Source organism: Heteronotia binoei, chromosome 7, assembly GCF_032191835.1.
Source record: "Heteronotia binoei isolate CCM8104 ecotype False Entrance Well chromosome 7, APGP_CSIRO_Hbin_v1, whole genome shotgun sequence".
In the NCBI taxonomy this organism is placed as follows: domain Eukaryota; kingdom Metazoa; phylum Chordata; class Lepidosauria; order Squamata; family Gekkonidae; genus Heteronotia; species Heteronotia binoei.
The window spans coordinates 65,416,530-65,439,496 of NC_083229.1; the positions used below are offsets into that span (position 1 = coordinate 65,416,530).

The 22,967-nt window shown below is 44.2% G+C and overlaps 1 protein-coding gene across 2 annotated transcripts in view; it reads left to right on the top strand.

Moving 5' to 3' along the window:
- The window catches only part of LOC132575200 (short-chain dehydrogenase/reductase family 16C member 6-like), a 43,130-nt gene extending 21,291 nt beyond the window's left edge, over nt 1-21,839 (top strand). For both annotated transcript variants that reach the window (XM_060243753.1, XM_060243752.1), the window contains 4 exons: nt 5,463-5,562; nt 8,482-8,626; nt 11,105-11,230; nt 21,378-21,839. In XM_060243753.1, the coding sequence (XP_060099736.1) occupies nt 5,463-5,562; nt 8,482-8,626; nt 11,105-11,230; nt 21,378-21,471 (465 nt within the window). In that variant the 3' untranslated portion in view covers nt 21,472-21,839. The remainder of the gene's footprint in view (nt 1-5,462; nt 5,563-8,481; nt 8,627-11,104; nt 11,231-21,377) is intronic.
- The last annotated feature ends 1,128 nt before the right edge of the window (nt 21,840-22,967 follow it).

A 22,967-nucleotide genomic window follows, 5' to 3' on the forward strand; every position in this document is an offset into this window, starting at 1 on the left:
CATGATAACAAATGTTTGAAATCTTTCTCAATAATACTCTACCTGAAAAGGCTGAAATATTTGTTCAAAAACTCTTCCTTCCAGGGTGTGTGTGTGTTTAGAAAAGGCATAGCAGGAACTCATTAGCATATTAGACCACACCTCACCTTTCTCCTCAACTGGGATATAATTCTCCATTTTATCCTCACAACAACCTTGTGAGGTAGATTAGGCTGAGAGAGTGTGACTGGCCTAATGTTACCCAATGAGCTTCTGTGGCATAAGTGGGGATTTGAATCTAGTTCTCCCAGATCCTAGTCCAATGTTCTAACCACTATAATACCGTGCTGGCTGGTGGTGGTGGTGATGATGATGATTTAATTCGTTTACAGCTTTTCTCCACAGTGTGGTCCCAAATTGTCTTATATTCTTTCCTCCCTGTGAGGTAGGTTGGCTGAGAGTATGAGTCCGGCTCAGAGTGGGAATTTGAATCTGGATCCTAGTCCAAAACTGTTACCACAACAGCACATTGGCTCTCACAGAATTGTCTATTCATTAATTTAAAATGTAAAGATTTTAAATATTGTTACTGTTAAAATACATTAAGTACTTTAGAGATGGTCAGAATACTTTTAGCAGTTCACCTACATATCTAATAGCCAAGGACTGGTCCCTGTGTAGATTTAATTTGCATAGTAGGATCAGCTACAAGCTACAGTTCTACAAAGACAGTGGAACCCCTCAGGTTTTTAGAAGAACATTTGCTGGGGGGGGGGGGTTAACTTTGTGGAATAATCTTATCAAAGTTAATTGCAAAGTCTGTGAAAGTGCAGATATTGCAAAAAGGGGGGGGGGAAACCCTCCTGGACTTCAGGCAGCATTTGGGGTTGCTGTATATGTCAGGATGGCACATGAAAACACAGTTGCAGCAGCCACCAGCAGCAGAGCGGGGAGCCAGAGTCAAAGAGGGAGGAAATAAGATTTCTCTTTCCCTCACAAATCCATGCAGGTTTCCTTCTTGTTAAAATAACTTCTAGACTGTTCTGAGGATTGGGGTTTTAAATGACATTAGAATAGAGTAGCATGATACAGGGTTAAACTAATGGTGAATCCAAATGACTTCTAAATGCAGTTTTTTAAGTTACATGGGCAGGAATTTACTGCAGCCTGATTAGTGATGTTGTTTTCTGTAGTTATGAGCGCACTACAGTTCTTCCCTCTGGTACTGCCGGGGTCTAGAAATGTTTTGTTATTCCTAAGATTTCTCATGAAACTTGAGGGAAACAAGAAGGGAAAAAATGAACTTTTATTCATGTTCTAGCCAGTGTACTGTAGTGGTTAGAGTGTCAGACTAGGATCTGGGAGGTTTGAATCCCCACTCGGTCATGGAGACTTGTTGCGTGACCTTAGGCGAATTACATATTCTCAGCATAACCTATCTCTCAGGGTGGTTGTGTTCAGGATAAAATGGAAGAGTGAGTATAGAGGAATAAGGACATTCACAAAACGTACTCCAATCCGAGAGCTGTCCTGCAGGGTCAGGTCACAGTTTTGGTGCAAACTTGCTTGCATTACCAACCTCTTAAGCAGCCCTCCATCTGACTCCTAGTTAGAAAGGACTACAGTAGGGATAGCTCAGTCTGCTTCCATGCTTTCATACAACGCAACATCTGCAAAACTAGCACGTCGGTTCTGCTCTGATCTGCACTTGAGCAACTGGGTTTTCAATAGCTCTAATCTGTCTATGATCCATTGCTGTTCCCTCTCAGGGAGTTCCACAAATGCATCTTGGATACCCTCTTCATTGGAGTTACATCTGATAGCACAACTATCTAAATAAGGCACAACTTTATTATTTGCGAAGACTTGGCAAACAGCAGAGTCTTTCTGGTTGACAACACTCATTGCTGCCCTTAGGGCTCCTGCATGATCTGAACCAGTGACTTTCTTCTTCATATCTCACTTCCGGACAGAGAGGAGCCAAAAGAGTGTTCATATAAAGATGGGTTGGAAAAATCCCTTTGGACATCAAGTGCCCTTTATTTCTAAGAAGGAGTGAGGGGATTTCCAAAGTACTGAAGGATACTCTCGTGGCTGATGCACTCTGATTCCCCCTTTTAAGTCAAGTGTCTTTAACTGGTTGCCCAATAAGGCCTTTAAATGCCTTTTTACCAGCATTTTGAGTTCCAAGGGGGGATACTTCCATTATATTTACAGAGAGACAAATTAACCTTGGTAGGTAAGCACTAGCGGGTGTGAACCAGTTGTAGTTTTTAGCTCCTTATCTCTGGTAGAAATGTCCACCGGAAGAAGAGGAGACTGCTGTATAAGCACCTTTGTCTCTCCATCCTTAAGAACTTCAGTCTTCCTGTCAGACATATTTGTTAGGATGCTGCTCATAGGATCAATTTGAATGTGCAGCATATGGATCATTTTACAAAGATGGTCAATAGTTCTAGCTGTCAGTTGTAAAAACTCAGAAAGCCCAGCCCCAACATCCACATTCTCGGTACCTTTAAGATGGTCTGCCTGGCTCTCACCCACAGCAGAGTTCCCAGCTTCAGCTTCCAGCTCAGGGAGTGATTCATTTAATTCAGTAGCAATTTCTGTGAGGTCTGCTAAATTTTCCAACACTACAAACTGGTTGCAGGTAGCAATCTGATATGAATAGAAATAGTTAATTTTCAGTTGTTTGGAAGAGGGCGTGGCACAGTCCTCTTTCTCTTTTCCACATTTAGATGTTTTCATTGCTAAAGTTAATATGCCCCCAAACCTTAGGGAGCTCGAAGACCAGCTGCAAAATGTAACCAACAGTGAGAGGCTTTTTTTCCTCCAGAAAAAAGCGAGCAAGGTCAGCAATCAAACGTTTCACTTTAGCAGCAGCGAATTCCTATTCAATAGCTGGTGTGGGAGGGAACCTTATCTCCGCTTCAGGTTGTTGGTCGTGAAAAAAAAAATCAGATTCCAACTTCACTCTACTCAGTCAGAACTCCTAAGTAGTTAATCTTAAAATAATAAATAAGCTTTAAAAATAAGGGTTTAAAAATAATAAAATAGCTGGTGAGCGGAGGAGCGACTGATGACCGACACCGGAACCCGGAAGCCATTCTCCAAGCCACAAAATGTAATAAACAGCATTGGTCTGTTATAACATTTCAGTTAATTACTCTCTGCATCCCATAATGGTTATAAGCCAAACTTTCTAGTCTTGAAGTGAATTTATGGCTTTTCCACAACTTTCTACCATGTGAGCTTCTCCTAGAAAGTCTTCATCTTTAACCAGCTTTCCTCAGAAGCTAGACAGTGAGACAGGTAGAGTTTCTTAAAGCATTCACTAAATTAGTCTGCTTTCCATAAAAACCAGGCTATAAGACCTACATAATCTCCTGAGAAAGGATTCCTTTTCCCCTCCTCCCCAGCCTTAGTCCTTTTGGGGGCACTGTCAGATTCCACCTGACAGTTCTACAGATTTCCTTTCCTCCTTTTTCCTACCTGGCTCTTCCAGAATTCTGTGGCTCCTGATGGACTGCTAGCTGCTCTTCACGCATGTACAAAATGAGCAAACATACTAGTCCCAGGCCCAAGAGCCAAAATTTAGTGGAAGTACAACTGCCAGGGTAGGCAAAAAAAAGAGGATGAGGAAATGGACTGTATTCAGGGGAGTTCTACTGCTGTATTTTTATTTATTTAGGGAATTGGAAATCTCCTGGCTCCACCACCAAAGTCCCCAGATATTTCCTGTGTTGGACCTGGCAACCCTACTTCCACCCCATGCATAATTTTATAAACCTCTATTATGTCCCACCCCTTAGTCATTTTCTAAACTGAAAAGCCTCAGACTCTTGAGCATTTCCTCATAGGGAAGGTGTTCTAACCCCTAATCATCCTGGTTGCCCTCTTCCATACTTTTTTCCAGCTCTGTTATGTCCTTTTATGATTTATTCCTTATGTCACAAAAATGGTGGTGGATAGAAGCATTATTGGTATTAGTTTTACAATTGTACTTTAAAATTTGAAATTGGTCACTTGATCCATGAGTTACAACTTGAAAAGATAGGAAAAATTGGCTTTGGCCATCTTGATACCATAAAAAATTTAAGCTACCAGTCAGAACATCAAAACATAATACATAGACATACACTTTTCAGGAAAAAATAGATGTTTTGCCACCTTACTTGATACTGTAATCTACTAAGTGTCCGTGATTAGTCTGGCCCATGGACTACACAACATATTGGTGATTAACAGAATGGCATAAGACCTTTGTCTATCTGTTACGTTAACCTATTAACTGAATGTATTCAAGCAGTCATCCACCCAGGTGTCCACACAGGGACAATTCTGGAATGCTTGTAAGACAATTCTGGAATGCTTGCGCCGCCTGTCACTTTTAAAAAAATAATAATAATCTGTGCCTGCTCAGAAAGGTGGACAAAATACGGTATCAATGATAGTAACACATGAGGGACACCAGCAGGAGGGCAATAATGTGACCACAGAGAAATCCTTTGAAGAACATGATTTACAGGAAAGCAACCCATTTTAATTCCTTAGTGTTGTGTTGTAGTTCCAGAGATGGGAACTCGCATACTTGGAGGAGGTCCTGGTATCTTGAGAAGAATAAGCTAAGAGGATTTTGGCCAAAGATTGTGTATACTCTTGTTCTTAAGTTCCAGGCTTTGTATTTCACAAAAGTGAAATAACTGCGTGGTTCGTTTAACATGTCGATTATGCGCCTTGAAGGATTGTCTGGTTTGTTTCTGACAAGCTAAATAAATGTGTCTTCAGAGGGCTAAAAATCTGCATCTGATCATATCTTAAACCCCACTATTCTTGAAGTTTGTCCCTATTGCTCTTTCAATTAATGCACAGATCACTTATGTTTTTAACCTGTGATTTTTGTTTTTCTTGTAAAAATGCTTTTCTAGTGGCCGTTAGTTCACTTGCATTCCAGTGGTAGACTCTAACAAAACAGTTCCTGGGCTGGAATTGGCCTTTCTAGGACTAGTGCTGCATGAACTTGATGATCTAGAGTGACTTCCTGTTGTCCAGTCAGCTGCTTGTGCTCCCTCAGTGGCAATAAAGAAGTCCTCGGTGAGGCTTCTGTTGCACTAACCTTCCTAGTCCTTTGATTGGTTAGCCTGCTGCTACTGTTGTCATTAATACATTTAGGAATAGTTCTAATGAGAAAGAGAATGTCACTTCCTAATATAGTAATACTTTTGATAAATTATATGTAATTATTAAATATATATTTTAACCTACATTATTTTGATGAATAATTACAACTACTGTATCAGTGGTATCAACAAGTCTAATAGAAAGTGATTTGTTTATGGCCTGGCGCAATCATAGCTGACGTGTGATTTCACAGGGGACTTTATAGCTTTTACCTTATTGTATTGACCATGACAATAGTGTGCATCCTCTCCCATATTTATTTGTAATCATTTGCAAGCTTGCCTCTATGTTTTTCTTCATAGACTTGCAAAGCATTTCTTCCAGCAATGATGGCTTCTAATCATGGACACTTAGTAACTATTGCTAGCGCAGCTGGTTTGATTGGAACCAGCGGATTGACAGGTTAGTACACAGAAGATGTATCTTTAGGTTGGTCCTAAGCAGAATGAATGAAGCCCTTTGAATCATTTAGCAGTGCTTTACACAATCTGGGGTTCAGAAGGAGTACACTGGAGTTCCACAGATGGAGTTTGTAGTTTATGGCTTAATTTGGGCAGGTCACCAGGTAATGGGTCTATGACTCTTGCATGAAGTGCCAGAAGTCTTTTTTAAACTCACCACAGTCAGAGGAACGAAAAACGCACACATGGACATAGAGCCCAAGGGGGGATGGACCACTTCCATGAGATGATCCTTCCCTTCCTGGAGTTCTGAACATTAAAATTCCACAGAAATTCTGCCCATTCTGATTGATTTTGGAGAGGGTTTCTGGGACAAAAAAACAAGGAACAAATGTGCACAAGTACAGTTATATATACTTCTGGCTTGGTTTTATTGGGAATGGACTTTGGGGTTTACAAAAATTGGGAGATGTGGTTTTTTAGGAGAGAAAAGAAGATATAATGCTAGTAGAGATTTTAGGCCTGGACAGCTGTGAAAAATCCTAGCACTGCTGGAAACTTAAATTTCTAAGATTGTGCTAAAGGCCTACAAAATCTGGTGTATATCCTCAGAATTCTATACCAAGCTTTGCTACTTAGAAATTATTATTTTCAACTAGGTTTACTAGCTGCAAACGATTTCTCTTGTGCTTCTCACAGGAATCTTTTCACTTAAGTTTAAAGGGGAAACAAGATATCACTTTGTTACCAGGATTATATTTTGCTGCACTATTCTATTATTTCATGGTTTTTGACCATCTTGTTTGTATGTCCAACCACCAGTTATAATGCAGTAGTAATATTCCTAGTTTGTGTTCCTTGAGGAATTCTGTGTGATTATAATAATCCATTAAATAATTCACTAAAGGCATGGTTAGGTGCCAGGGAGAACATCATAAATTGATCTAGTAGATAGATTTTAAACAGATTATAAAATGGGGGGGGGGGGGGGGGGGGTACCACGATATTGGCACAAATAGTTTCAGTATATTAACACTACAATTTCTAGTATGTTAACCAGCACACACTGAAAAAGGAGCTTGGAGGCGGCTCTTGTTTCAGCATTGTAGTCTGCACTGTTTTTTGCTTTTGCTTTGCTATTTTTTCTCTGTACTATTTTTTCTTTGGCAAAATTGAAAATGAGAGGTTAATCCGGGAAAGGCTACAAAAAGCATAAAGGTTAACAGTCTCCTGTTAACAAGGCTGAATTAAACAGTTTCAGGGATTAATTTGTATGCTAACAGGAATTGGCTATTTTGTGTTTTGTTTTGTATTTTAGATTAGTGCAGTATTTTATTGGATTTTCTCCAATGCATGTGTATTTGTGCAATTGACAGATGATTAAATTTAGCTGTTACTTCTGGGTTTATTTATGCTACATTAACATGAATTAATTCAATTACCATCTTTCTGAAAACACAGAAACTACCAGTTGAAGTAAAATCAAGTAAGCTGATCCTGTGAGACTTCTGCTAGGAGCTGCAGCCCACATTGCCCCCTCCTCCCCCAAATTAAATTATCTTTATTGAAAAATATCAGAACATACAAGGAAGAGCATAAACAATAAGATAAAACAATCCATCAAAACAAGATACAAAGTACAGTAGGCATAAGATTACCAGAAACACAATTTGTCTAGTTCTTTTGGAATTTCATCCTGTATAGTCAAATATTCCAGTATAGGGAACCAAACAGTTTCAAAATTGAATGTGAGAGTATGAGATTCTACTTCAGAGAGGCTGTCAGTGATTAGCTATTTGGCTTTTGAGAAAATAAGATGAAGATGAAGATATTGGATTTATATCCCGCCCTCCACTCCGAAGAGTCTCAGAGCAGCTCACAATCTCCCTTACCTTCTTCCCCCACAACAGACATCCTGTGAGGTGGGTGGGGCTGGAGAGGGCTCTCACAGCAGCTGCCCTTTCAAGGACAACTTCTGCCAGAGCTATGGCTGACCCAAGGCCATTCCAGCAGGTGCAAGTGGAGGAGTGGGGAATCAAACCCGGTTCTCCCAGATAAGAGTCCACACACTTAACCACTACACCAAATTGAAGTTAAAAGTGGCTTCATATACTACAAATAAGTATTGCCAAATGTGTGTGAAATCCCTTATACAGTTTCCAGGTGTGTAATGTCAAAAGAGGATCTTGCATAGGAAAATCCTACCAGGACAACAGTGTCTTCAGCTTTCATTGTTGACTTCACCTTTTGGGCAAGGGAACTGCATAATTATGGACAGCATCTGAAAAGATCCAGTCATAAGTCCCTGCCAACAGTAACTTAGACTAGGCAGGTTTCTGTAGAGGGGTCTTACTCATTGATCCATAGTTTGGACAGACAAAAAAAGGCTGTTCAGTACTGGATGTTACATACTAACATTGCCAGTTCACTGCTCATTTAGTGCTTGCTTTTAACATCTGAAGTTGTTCTCAGTTAATGGGGGAAGCTTATTTAGCTATTTTTTCTGATAAATGCTCTCCTATGGCATAGTGGGTTGGGAGCATCTTGCATTTGCACTACTTTAACATGTTTTCTTTTAGAGAAAAGTCTGCACCTGTTTTATTTCAGACTCAACTTTTGTTTTCTATTTAGCAGTCAGTAAAGCAGTCTAGGGCTTGGGCCAAGGAGGTTTCAGACCTCTATTGAGCCACAAACTTTATTGGGTTGGATTGAGGCAAGTCACTCTCCATATTACTTTTCAGTGTGTAAAAAGCTCTGATCACACAGCTCTGTTGAAAAGATTAAAGAAACAAGGATGGTTATGGCATTGTGTGCATGCAGAATCTTTACAAGCAAACAATAATGAACTTGGCATCCAGTCTCTAATATCATGCTGTATATAAGCATTGTGCTGCTAACATGCTTCCCTCTCATTTTACAGATTACTGTGCAAGTAAATTTGCAGCTGTTGGCTTCCTTGAGTCTTTACAAGCAGAGATAAGGCATGTGGGGAAGACTGGCGTTAAAGTCTCAATTGTCTGCCCATATTTCATTTCTACAGGAATGTTTGAAGGCTGTAAACCAAAGTGAGTTAATTGTTTTTATGCATGCTTGTATATGGTCTTAAAATGTGCCTGTATATATAAGAGAACTGAAAAAGCTATTTAATAGAAGGCTTCTCTTTAAAAGGTAGAAGGCATTCCTAAATGAAAAAAAATAAAAGCGTCACTTTGGCAGATAGGGGCTATTCTGCCCTTCTCCAAGTCATGTCAATCCCCTGTCACTGCATTTTGAATGTGCAAACCTGCAGAAGCACCCATTTAAGATGGAGAGGATGTTAGAATGCTGATTGGGAAAGGGGAAATTGAGAGTCAACTTACAACTCCAGGGATTGTTCGGGGAGAAAGAGTAACTACTGAGGGGAACAATAGGCTAGAATCAGGGCTGAGATAGACTCACTCTAGATTGAGATTACTTTTTCTTACTAATATTAATCAAATAATTAGTATGCTCTATCTTCTGTTCTGAACAAAGTAGATTGCATATACCTGTACTGTTGTGACAGTGGGATCAGGCCGACTCAAAGAACTCCTAAAGTTGTAGTTACAATATGTTGGTTGGTTGAAACGGATGTCAGTCAGAGTTGAAAGTGCATTTAAGTTCTGAAGGTAATTTAGTTAGTTTTTATTTAACACCCTAAAAAAGAAAAGTTTTGCTTCAGCAAAAAGAAGTTAGCCTGCATTGTTGCTGTAACATCCAAACAGCAGATAATGTGAATCATGAATATTGAACTTTACTAAGGAAATAAGTAAAGACTGAGTCACATTTGTTTAAAACACATCAAGTAGAATATCTGTCAACAAATAACCCTAAGGATAATGAGGTCATTGCAGACTCTTGGGGAAAAAATAAGATGTGTAAAAAAAGAACTTGAGGAACATATTGCTAAAACATCGAGACAGATGATAGAACTGTTGTTAAATACATTAGTAGTCTGAAACCAGTCAAGGAAGTGGTTGACTGATAGAAAAACAATGAGAAGAAAGAATTACTAAAAAGAATAGGGAGATAGTATTTCCTTGCATTTAGCTTCACTTCTAAACATGTTTGAAAGATGGCTATAGTACACACAGGGTCTGGTCAGCACTCACCCAAGAGTTGTTAAAGAGCTTAAATGTAAAATTGTTGCTCCTCTATAAAATACACTGCTTGTTACTGAAATGTTTTTACTGAAGAATTGTAGGTTAACCAGTTAGGTTAAGCTGTTCTCAGAAACCGTTAATTATAGGTTAAATGGTTCTCAGAAATAATGGAAGTAAACACTGGATTTCATCAGAATCTGCAGTAGATTAACCCAGTGATCAACAGTAGATTCAGGACACACAAATAAGATGTAATTCACACAAACTGTATGAAAACTACATGATTCACTGCCAAGATTTTAAAAAGCTATTGGGCAGATTATGAAGGATCAGCACATCAACAGATATTAGCTATGCTAGCTCAGTGGAACTTTCATGTTCAGAGGCAGTATGCTGACTTAGTTTGTCTGATCCGTGTAGATTCTTCTCATATTCCTCACACCAGGTAAATGTACCTGGTGCTGTAGTTAACTTGTTGTTGTTTAAGTTGTGTCACTTCATTGTGTTTGAACAAAAACAACAGTGTTTATCAAGATGCACCACAATTTGCCACATTATCAGGTAGGCTATAACAAAGCACTTTCTTTCTGTTATCTGCTATAACATATCTGAAGAATGACTAAGAAGAAGGTGTTGTGGAGTGTAAACTGACTCTCAGTGACCCCATCCACAGGGCATTCCAAGCAAGAGACTAATGTAGGTAGTACTGACTGCAGCTGACCCTGATTAGCTCCTGACAAGCCCAGACCAAGCTGGCCTATTTGGTAGAGTTGCCAACTCCATGTCAGGAAGTTCATGGATATTTGGGAGTTGAGCCTGATGAAAGATGAGTTTGGGTAAGGGAGGGATCTCAGTGGCATATAATGCCATAGAGCCTACCCTCCAAAGGAACCATTTTATCCAGGAGGACTGATCTCTGTAATCTGGAAATCCACTGTAATTCTGAGAGATCTATAGGCCCATCTGGAAACTAGCAACCCTGCTGTTTGCGCTACTAAAGAATGAATAAGAGTGTAGTAAGATCTTCAGTCTAAGCATCTCTAGCAGCAGATTGGTAAAAACCTTTCTCTGCCTAAGACTATATATCCACTGGCAATCAGTTGACATTACTCGGCTAGAGTAGTGATCTAGCTTGGTATAAGGCAGTTCATACAGCTTAATTCTGCTAGTGAGGACCTCTGGATCATGGATACAACATCAGGATATTTGATGAAGAGTTGGGGATGGCGAAATGAATAAGCAACCAATTGACAGGATTGCTAGTTTGGAGAATAGTATTAGGAGGTTAATTCAGGTATGTATGCATGTATCTTTTCTGCCATATCTAACCAGTCCTTGCTATGGTGCTGTTCTTGGGATGGAAGGGGTTCAACCTTCCAGTTTCTACTTATTGAGCTATTAATCTTTGTTATCTTTTTCCAGATTGAGACACTTGATGCCTTTTCTAAAGCCAGAATATGCAGCTGAGAGAATTGTGACCGGTGTTCTGAGGGAGGAGTTCTATGTGATCATACCACAAACTGCATCATTTTTACTTAAACTAAAATAGTAGGAGCAATTTTTTCTTCTTTACATTCATCTCCTGTGCTTCTCTCTTGCTTCAAGCCTAAACTTAGAGGCCTAGTGGCACAACCAACATGAGCAATATTTTAAAGGTCATCTGTAAAACAGAATATAATCAAGAGATGAACTGATAACATTTTCTGTGACATTGCAAGGGTTCCTGGCATGGATCTCTTGCTGCAACCAGCTGCATTATATCATACATAGGGATGGACACAAACTAGCTGACCAACTAAAATTTGTCATGAATTTTGGCTGGGTCATGGTTTGGAAAACAGTGCTCATAAACTGAATAACTGCCATGAATTTAGATGCAATTTCTGGCTGATTGTGATGAGCAGAAAGCAGGGGCAAACACAAGGACCTTCTTCGTGGTCTCTGTGCATCACACTTGTGGGATATTGCGCTTGCGCCGGTCCCCGATCGGTATCTGTAAAAAGCCCGGGGTTTTTCCGCGGTCGGCGCCACTGGGCATGCGCAGGCGTCCCATCGCGCATGCCCAACGGCGCCATCGCGGCAATCCCACCAGTTCCTTTCTGACTGCTGCGTGGAGAGGCTGCGTTTCTCGTGTTCCCGGTCAGTGAGCTTTCGGGTTTTTTGCCCTTTTTTCCTCCCTTCTGTATATATAGCTTGTTTGTTGTTTTTGCTAGAGTAGTAGTTAGTTTAGTAGTTAGTTAGTCAGTTTAAAAAAAAAAGTGTTTTTTTTTGTGCGTGTATTGTGGCGGATCGCCCCTCGGGGCCTTCCTCCTGTTGTTTTTCCCCCAGTTTTTTTCCCCTCAGAGGACTCTGAAAGGGCCTTTGTAGCGACGATTGTCTATGGACAGTCGCTGGGGGTTTTTTAAGCCGTGCCGGGTCTGCGGGAAGAAGATCGCCCCCCAGACGGCCATTCCCTGTGTCTTCTCTGCTTGGGTGAAGCGCACCGTGTGGAGGCCTGCCCACACTGCCTCCGCTTCTCCAAGCAAACGAGGAAGAACAGGGCGACGAGGTTGTCGGCCGCACTAACTGCTTCGGCTCTTCGTCCTCCGAAATCAGCGGCGGGCCCGTCGGCATCGGTACCGAAAATGGCGGACGCCCAAGCCCCAACGGTCTCATCGGCCGATGTGACCCAGGTGGAGGTGGAATCGCCGACGGAGCGAGGCCCCACGAAACGAGCCCTCGAAGGGTCGGTGGATGTGCCCGCGAAGAAGCGTCGGGAGGACTCAGGGCGAGAGTCCTCTTCCAAGAAAGTGAAGGCCAAGGAGAAGCGGAAGCGGCCATGCACTCCATCGCCTTCCCCTGATGTATCGGCGCCGATCACCACCGAGCCGCCAAGGAAAGTCTTGGCTTCCCCGCGCCATAGCCCATCGACACCAAGGGGCAGCGCTCATCGGCCTCGCACCTTCGCATCAGAAACAGAGATCGATCTAACACAGCGATCTCCGTCGACAGAGTCACATCGACGAAGCGGCGAGTCGGCCTCAAATGTGGAGGCATCGACATCGGCCAATGCAGCCAGAACGGCGGGACCTAGAGGCAGAAGAGAGCGGGAGCCATCGGTCGAATCTCGGTGCTTTCCACCCATACCCCCTTGGGAACAACATCGATGGCAGTCGCCGTACTCGTACTATCCTCCGTACCAGTGGTACCATCCGAGGGAGCATCCGGACTGGGAGCAGCAGTCCGAAATGTCCTGTTTTTCCCGAGCATCGCACCGATCCAGGAAGGCATTGGCATCGGTCTCGGTTCCTCCGGAGAGGCGTGATACACCGACAGAACCCCAGCGCCGACCATCGACACTGATCCAGTCGCCACGGCGGGAGTCGACGCCGGCTCTATCGGAGCACTCAGCGCACCAAGAGTCTTCACCATCGGGATCGGAGAGCGACGGCCAGGAGAGAGCCTGGGAACCTTCGCCAGACCCCAACACCGCAGAAGACCTTCCAGTCTCGCCCTCGGAAGACTTGAGGTCATACGCAGAAATGGTGAAAAGAATGGCTGCCACCATCTCCCTGACTGTCTCTCAGCCGAAGCCAGTCGTGGACGACAGCGTCTTCGACATAATGCAGCGGGACATGTCCACGGCTGTAGCACTCCCTGTAACCAAGTTCATCCTACAGGCCGTAAAGGAGTCCTGGAAGAAGCCATCTTCGGCACCGGTGTCTTCGAGGAAGCTGGACCACATGTACAAGGTCCAGGAGACAGGGGCTGAGTTCCTCTTCACGCACCCGAAGCCGAACTCGGCCATCGTCTCATCTTCCTCCAAGTCACGTAAGGTGCGTTCTGCGCCTCCAGACAGGGAAGGGAAGAAACTCGACGGCATGGGGAGGAAGATCTATTCTGCGGGAGCCCTCGGGGTGAAGGTATCAAACTATGCGGCCTGCATGGTGAGATACCAGTACGCCATGTGGGAGCAGTTCTCCCCGTTTCTCTCTTCCCTCCCCGAGGACAAGAAAGTGGCAGCAAAGAAGTTGCAGAAAGAAGGTCTTGCTGTGGCCAAGCAGCAACTGGCCGCAACAAGACACATGGTAGACGTGTCAGCCACGGCCATCACGTCTGCCGTGTCCATCCGCAGACACTCCTGGCTGAGATCCACCTCCCTACAGCAGGATACCAGGGCACTCATAGAAGACCTGCCGTTTGAAGGGGACGGCCTGTTTAGTACGACAACAGATAACGCCCTACAGGAGTTAGACAAGAACTTAAAGATTTCCAGAAACCTGGGGGTGCAGGCACCCTCCAAGCAACCCAGAGCCAGGCAGTGGAGCAGAACTTGGACCAAGAAGCCCTTCCACAAGCCACCCTCAGAGCAGCAGTGGCGCCCCCGCTCTTCGCAGCCCGACAGGCAGGCCTACTCGGGCAACAACAGAAGCCGCTATGGCACCCAACCTGCAAGCAAGTCTAAGGGGGCCCGCCCCACTAAACAGGGACTTTGACTTTGTTACCGCACGCTTCATCGCCCCCACCAATTCATCTATCTGCCTCCGCCCTTTCCTGCCCGCCTGGGAGCTGGTCTCCTCAGACAGGTGGGCTCTGTCCATCATCAAAGAGGGCTACAAAATAGAGTTTGCTCAGATTCCAGATCAGTCCGTAGTGGTCACCACTCCTCCTTCCCCACCTCTGCTGGCGGAGGTGGCCAACCTCCTACAGAAACAAGCCATAGAGAAGGTGCCAACAGAGGACAGGGCGGGTGGGTTTTACTCCCGCTACTTCCTGGTCCCCAAAAGGGATGGGGGGTTGAGACCCATTATGGGCTTTCGGAATCTGAACAAATTTATCCTGTACCAGAAGTTCAGGATGTCCACACTGCAATCAATCCTGCCCCTCATCAATCAAGGGGATTGGATGGCAACCCTAGATCTCAAGGACGCGTATTTCCACATCAGCATCCACCCAGCGTTCAGACGTTTTTTTAAGGTTTGCAGTGGGCCCACAGCAATTCCAGTTCACGGCCCTACCATTCGGCCTGTCCACAGCACCCAGGGTGTTTACAAAAATGATGAGCGTAGTGGCTGCCCACCTCCGGCTACAGGGAGTGGTAGTCTTCCCATATATAGACGACTGGCTCCTGGTGGCGAGATCAAGGGCAAGCCTGTCTGCCCATATCGCGATCACACTACGCCTTCTCGATGCCCTGGGATTGCAGGTCAACTTAGAGAAATCAAAGCTCACTCCATCAAGGAGCAGTGCTGGACACAGATCGTCATCGGGCATTCCTGCCCGCCCAGAGGGCAGGGGACATTGTAAGCACGGTACAGTTACTTCAGAGGCAAGGGTGGGGCACAGCGCAACAGCTTCAGCGGATGCTGGGGCTGATGGCGGCGACGACAAGCGTGCTACTCTTCGCGAAACTGAGGATGAGAGACCTGCAGCTATGGTTTCTCCGTCAGTTTCGCCCAACCAAAGACTCACCTCGAAAGAGGTTTACCATTCCACCAAGGACGCTCCAATCGCTTCAGTGGTGGGAGTCGAAGGACAACATTTGCCAGGGAGCCCCCTTCTACCTTCCGGCTCCCACAGTGACCATCACCACGGACGCCTCCCTGTGGGGATGGGGGGCCCAAATGGAGGGCCTGTGTGTGGGAGGCCAGTGGCCGCCCAAGCTGGTTCTGCACCACATAAACTATCTGGAGCTGCTGGCGGTGCACTTCACCCTTCGTTCCTTCCATCCGAGGCTGGCGGGAAAGACAGTGGCACTGCTCACGGACAACACCACCGCCCTGAGTTACATCAACAGGCAGGGTGGGACAGTGTCTCGTCGGCTTTGTGCGCTGGCGATGGACTTGTGGTCGGAGTGCCTCCAGTACGACATCTTCGTGAAGGCGGCACATCTCCCAGGGGTCCTCAACACACAGGCAGACTCCCTCAGCAGAGGGGGGTGTCACCGCACGAGTGGGAACTGCAGTGGCGCTTCCTGGAGCCAGTTTTCCAGCTTTGGGGGTACCCACAGCTGGACGCTTTTGCTACAGCAGAGAACACGAAGTGCCCCATGTTCTGCTCCAGAGGGGGGGCGGACCCAGCATCTCTGGGAGACGGACTCCTCCTTCCCTGGGTGGGCCGGTTCCTCTACTTGTTCCCGCCCCTCCCGCTGTTGACAAAAGTAGTCAACAAAATAGCAAGGGAAGGGCCACGCTGCATCCTGGTGGCCCTGCCAGAACTGGTTCTCCATCCTGCTCCAACTGTCGGGGGGAACTTCTACCACTTCCCAGCGGAGCCGGACCTTCTGTCGTCTCAGGGGGGGCACGTCCTGCACCACAACGTGCCACACCTGAAGCTGACAGCGTGGCTGATAGACCAGTAGAGTTTTCTGACAGGGTCTAGCGGGTCCTGCTGAATAGCAGGAAACCCTCCACCCGTGCATCCTACGATAGGAAGTGGAGAAAATTCTTGAGCTTTATGGCCGGCCGATCAGGCTCACCGAACGAGGCGGGCCTGTCGGCAGTCTTTGACTTTTTGCTGTCCCTGGTGGATGCAGGCCTGGTTTTCTCTTCTATTAAGGTTTACCTGGCAGCAATATCTGCCTACCACAACCCTGTGGGAGGGCACTCTGTTTTTGCCCACCCTCAATCCAAGAAGTTTCTGAAGGGGTTGTTCAGACTGCATCCACCATCAAGGTCACCCACTCAGTTGTGGGATTTGACACTAGTCCTGGACAGGCTAACGAGGCGTCCCTTTGAGCCTATGGCCATGTGCTCTCTGCAGCTCTTGTCTTGGAAGACTGCCTTTTTGGTGGCCATCACTTCTGCACGCCGAGTGGGGGAACTCACGGCGATGCGTTGTGACTACCCTTATTTAGTTTTTAGAGAGACGGGTGTCTCTATGGCCCCAGACATCAGCTTCCTCCCGAAGGTGGTCTCCCAATTCCACCTCAACCTGGAGGTTTGGCTACCAACCTTTTTCCCTGAGCCCTCCTCGGACGAGGAGCGTAGGTTGCACGCCCTGGATGTTAGGTGTGCTCTACTCTTTTATCTAAAACGCTCTAAAGTTTTTCGCAAGGACCAGCAGCTGTTTGTTTCGTATGCTGCTCCCAAGTTAGGTTCCAGGATCTCGTCCCAGAGGTTCTCGAAGTGGCTGACGGAGACGATTAAGCTCTGCTACCTACTGGCGAAGAGGCCGTTGCCTGGGCCTGTCCGTGGACACTCCACAAGAGCGATGGCGACGTCAGTGGCGTTCCTGAGGGGCGTGTCCTTGGCGGACGTCTGCAAAGCTGCCACCTGGTCTTCCCCGCATGCCTTCATGAAGCACTATGCACTGGACGTGCATGCTCAGCAGAGGACTCGGTTGGGGACTGCGGTGCTACAGACTGCTGCTTCCGGTTGACCGTCTCCCCACCTCCAGGTATGCCTTGCTTGCTAATCTCCCACAAGTGTGCTGCACAGAGACCACGAAGAAGATAGACAGGTTGCTTACCTGTAACTGTAGATCTTCGAGTGGTCATCTGTGCATTCACACTACCCACCCTCCTTCCCCACTGCTGACGGTCTCCCTCCAGTAGGAGCTTCCAGCGGTCAGGAAGGAACTGGCGGGATTGCCGCGATGGCGCCGTTGGGCATGCGCGATGGGACGCCTGCGCATGCCCAGTGGCGCCGACCGCGGAAAAATCCCGGGCTTTTTACAGATACCGATCGGGGACCGGCGCAGGCGCAGTATCCCACAAGTGTGAATGCACAGATGACCACTCAAAGATCTACAGTTACAGGTAAGCAACCTGTCTTTTCCACTCTTCACAAAAAACAACTGAGTGGCAGGGAGCTCCCCACTGCTCATCTATTTTGTTTAAATGGCCCCCTGCTTTCTGCCTCAGAGCCATTTAAACCCTTGCTCTCTGCTCCCTGCGAAAAGCTGCAGGCAACAGAAACGGGTTTAAATGGCTTTGAGGTGCCATTTAAACCAAACAGTTGAGCAGTGGGGGAGTTCTCCCTGCTCAGCTGTTTGGCTTAAATGGCCCCTTGCTTTCTGTAGCTTTTCACAGGGAACAGAAAGCAGGGATATAAATGCCTTGGAGCCATTTAAACCTCCTTTCTGATCCCCATGAAAAGCTGTGGGGAGCAGAAAGTGTTTAAACTTTAAATGGCTCACAAACCAACCTCCTGGTTCATATTGCATGATTAGGGATGGGCGCAAAAATATGGTTTGCGCCCATCCCTAATCATGCAGCTAGGTGATTTGAGTAGGACCTGCTAAATTGTTGTCTACTTATTACTCTGCATAAAATTTTGTCTTCAAGACAAAACTTTGAGACTAACAAAATTTCACATTACCTTTGTCAAAGAAACTGTGCTTACAATCACACTGGTCTCCCTCCCCCCTTCCATATTTCTTTGCACCAGAATGGCAGAATGGACTCAGAGATAATGACTGGCTCAGAGGTACCCAGTGAGTTTGGTGGCACTCAGGGACTTTGATCAGAATTTCCTCAGTCTTAGTTTGACATCCTAATACTACAATGCACTGACTTTGAAGCTTTAAAGAAACTTGTGTGCAGTTCTAAGGGCAAACTAATTCATAAATACGAATTCTCGCCTTGTTATATGTGATGAACACACAAGAAATCATATCCATGGGATAGATAACCCAGACAATAAGCCATTTGTTGTTCAGTCGCACAGTTGAGTTTGACTCTTTGCGATCCCATGGACAAAGTCACACCAGGCCCTCCTGTCTTCCACCATCCTCCGAAGTCTGCTCATATTCGTGTTTGTTACATCAGTAACGCTGTCCAGCCATCTCATCGTTTGCCGTCCCCTTCTTTTTTTGCCTTTTGTCCTTCCCAGCATCAGGATCTTCTCCAGTGAGTGCTCCCTTCTCATTTGGTGGCCAAAGGATTTGAGCTTCAGCTTCAGCATCTGACCTTCCAGGACACAGTCTGGGTTGATTCCCCTTAGGACTGACTGATTTGATCTTGCAGTCCAAGGGACTCTCAAGATTCTTCTCCAGCATCACAACTCAAAAGTATCTCTTCTTCTCCGCTCAGCCTTCTTTATGGTCCAGCTCTCACAGCCATACATTACTACTGGGAGTACCATTGCTTTGACTATACGGACTTTTGTTGGTAGGGTGATGTCTCTACTTTTTATTATACTGCCCAGGTTCGCCATAGCTGTCCTCCCAAGGAGCAAACGTCTTTAAATTTCATGGCTACAGTCACCATCTGCAGTGATCTTGGATCACAGAAATGTGAAGTCTGTCACTACCATGTCTTCCCCTTCTGTTTGCCAAGGAGTGATGGGGCTGGATGCCATGATCTTAGTTTTTTTGATGTTGAGTTTCAAGCCTACTTTTGTGCTCTCCTCTTTCATCCTCAACAAGCGGTTCTTTAGGTCCTCCTCACTTTCTGCCATTGCAGTGGTATCATCTGCATATCTGAGGTTGTTGATGTTTTTCCCGGCAATCTTAATTCCAGCTTCTGCTTCATCCAGGCCAGCATTTTGCATGATGTACTCTGCAAATAATTAAATAAGCAGGGTGACAATATGCATCCTTGTCAAACTCCTTTTCCTATTCTAAACCAATCAGTTGTTCCATATCCTGTTCTGACAGTTGCTTCTTGGCCCTTATACAGGTTTCTCAGGAGACATGTGAGGTGGTCTGGTACTCCCATCTCTTTAAGGCCTTGCCACAGTTTGTTGTGATCTACATAATCAAAGGCTTTAGCATATTCAATAAAGCAGAAATAGACGTTTTTCTGATACTCCCGTGCTTTCTACATAATCCAGCAAATATTGGCAGTTTGATCTCTAGTTCCTCGACCTCTCCAAAACCCAGCTTGAACTTCTGGTAGTTCCTTATCTACATTCTGCTGAAGCCTAGCTTATAGGATCTTTAACAAGACCTTGCTGGCATGGGAAATGAGTGCAATGGTGCGATAGTTTGAGCATTCCTTGGCATTACCCTTCTTTGGGATTGGAATATAAACTGACCTTTTCCAATCCTGTGGCCACTGTTGTGTTTTCCAAATTTGTTGACATAATGGTGTACATTACTTTAACAGCATCATCTTTTAGTACTTGGAATAGCTCAACTGGGATACCATCATCTCCACTCGCTTTGTTGTTAGTAATGCTTTCTAAAGCCCATTTGACTTCATACCCCAGGATGTCTGGCTCAAGGTCATCGATTTCACTGTCATGGTTGTCTGGGACATTGAGATCCTTCTTGTATAATTCTTCTGTGTATTCTTGCCACCTCTTCCTGATCTCTTCTGCTTCTGTTAAGTCCCTACCTTTTTTGTCCTTTATCATGGCCATCTTTGCACGAAATGTTCCCTTGATTTCTCCCAATTTTCTTGAAGAGATCTCTTGTCCTTCTCATTCTGTTATTTTCCTCTATTGCTTTGCATTGTTCCTTCAGGAAGGCCTCCTTATCTCTCCTTGCTGTTCTCTGAAAATCTGCATTCAGTTGGGTGAATTTTTCCTTTTCACCTTTGCCTTTCTCTTTCCTGATGTAATTATTTTCCAAATGAAGTGACAAATGAAGTAACCAAACAAGGTTATTAAAGGTACATAACCAACAATACAGACTCAATCAAGAGGATAAAGCAATTTCTACAAGTCACCTAAGTAACAACAATGGTTGTGGCACCATTCATCTTTTGTTGTACACAGTATAAGTCACAGTGGTAAAAAAATCTCTCAAAGTCTTCAATCCAACCAAAAGTCCATAGTAATGAAAAAATCACTTAAGATTAAAAGTAACTTCTAAAAGACATCCTCAGGGGAGTCCAATACAAAGAAGATTCAATGCAAAGAATTAAGATGTGACTCTTTGGTGTTGCTAACATTTTGATAGTCTTCATCAGAAGAAATTCATAAGTTTTATAACAGCGATCCAGTGATAAAGCATATATTTACTCACCAAAGTACCAAGCAATACAGTTATGATGACAAAACTTTAGTACACCATTCTTCTGTTGATTATACCTTTCCAGGTAGATTCATATGGTTTATTGTTTGAGTTAGTGTCCCATGGATATAATTTCTTTTGTATTCATCACTGGTATCTGTGGTCCTCTATTTTTGAATAGCATTATATGTGATGGCAGTTAGTACATTACTCAAACACTTGGTATGATCATCCTTCTGGCATGGCTCTGTTCAAAGATCACAGAGAAGGATGTCAAGATTATATTGAATCAGCAGTAGACAAGGAAGTAACCAAACTGTGAAGGTTTAAGAAGTGGGACAGTGTAGAGCAGTGCCAGATTAAACCCTGTAGAGGTCCCTAGGCAGTCAAAATCTCAGGGGCCCCCTTGCAAATTATCTCAGAGTCAGAGCGCCCACCCCGCCACCCATGGCCCCTGCTGCAGCTTGCAGGCACCTTCTCAAAAGCCCCTTTGACAAGGCTGTGGGGGAGAGGCAGAGAGAGGAAAACTTGGCGATGACGCTAGCAGTAGCTACACCAGGCAAGTTGGGCAAAGAATGGCTCAATTGTGGCTGCACATGAAGGCTAGGAGGGCTGCTAGCGGGGGGGGGGGGGGGGGAAGCCAGTCCAGGGCCCCTAAAGGTGTGGAGGCCCATAGGCCAGTGCCTACTTAGCCTAATTGTTAATCCGGCCCTGGTGTAGAGAAACAAAGCATATAGCAATGCAACTTTTGGAAGTCCTAGATTGTGTGCTTTTATAGAACTAACTTCCTCTCTATTTTTGTTCCTCTTTCTAGTTTGCTACCTACAAAAATAATAGCAGCCATTGGAGATTACGTTGGATTTTTCGGTTTTATGGATACTTTCATAGGCCGAGGAAAGAAGAAGTGAATACCACAAGTTTCTAAAATCAACAAAAATATCCAAGTTTTTCTTCAGCAATATTAACCTGTATGAGACTGTTTTGCCAGATTTTTTCCCCATGGTGAACCTGTATGCATTAGGTTGGATCATGTTTAGTCTTGGTAATGAATTACACTGTAATAACACAGTGGTGGAGGTGAATGGCTAACCTTAAATACAGCTGCCTTCAGAATATCATGACATTTAGCTTGTATATTTTGTGTGTATGTATTCATGTGTGCACACAGTTAATTGGTCTTAATCATTGAACTCATGGGAACAAATATATTTTGAATGTTTGTAGGCTTTTTTAACTCTATCATTTTATATATATATAAATTAAATAATTAATCTGTGGTGTTGTCTTTGATTGTGACAACTCAAATATGCTCCCATCGCAAGGACGTGTGTGACCTGTTTTACAACCAGTGATTGAGGGCAACTTACACAGCCATTGTATCTATAACATCTCACCATCTGTGGTGGCGCTCTAACAAGATAGCTGTGCGTGACTATGTCTGTAATGGACTTAGTCCTCTGATACCCTATAATAGGGGGTATTTCACATCCAGGGATTTGACATATGATCTCATTTATCTGTCCAGACAAAACTGAAAATTCTTGAGAAATTCTGCTTCAATCACTCTATGAGGATATTGTCTTGACTGCAGTTCTGAAACCAAAATCTCAGAATGTAAATTATAATCATTCTGTAGGGACAAATTATGTTTAACGTGCAGGAACTGTCCACATGGTAAATTATATCGTAAGTGGCTATGATGATGGCTTGTATAGTTGAACAATGAATTCTTATCAGTAGGTTAGAAAACATTCTGATTAATAATTTGCTGCGCCGTATATATACTTCCACATCTTGAAATGCAGGATACTGATGATTAGATGTAGTAATAAATTGAATAGTGCAATGCACTGTATTATTAATCCAAGTTGAAAATGATGTGAAACATCTATAAATCTCTAATAAACAACCATATTATTCCTTATATGGATTAGATGAATCCATAAACCTCTTTTCAAAATCTGCCATAAACATGTTGGCAATAGAAGGTGCAATAAGGCTCTCCATAGCAACTCTTTGAATCTATTTTAGGCAATATGTAAAATACTGGAACACGATAAGATTAGTTAACCAAAAAGTCAGCTACAGGTCCTATGATATGCCCCAAAGTTAAACTCTCTTGTACTACAGTTAATAATAATTAGAATATGCTTAATAGGATCATGTTCAATATCATAATCCCTTCTATCTTGTATGACAATCGCTCCTCGCTTGTCCTCAGGTTTTATGACAATGGAGGAAATATTCAGGGCATTTTTTTTAAAGAAAAAGCCCAGCAGGAACTCGTTTGCATTTTAGTCCACGCCCGTGGATGCCAAGCTTTTTAGAACGGCGATTTAGTAATTGGAGGTGATTTCAATCTTATTGGTAATGGTAAATTGGACAGAACTTTTAGCAACTCTAG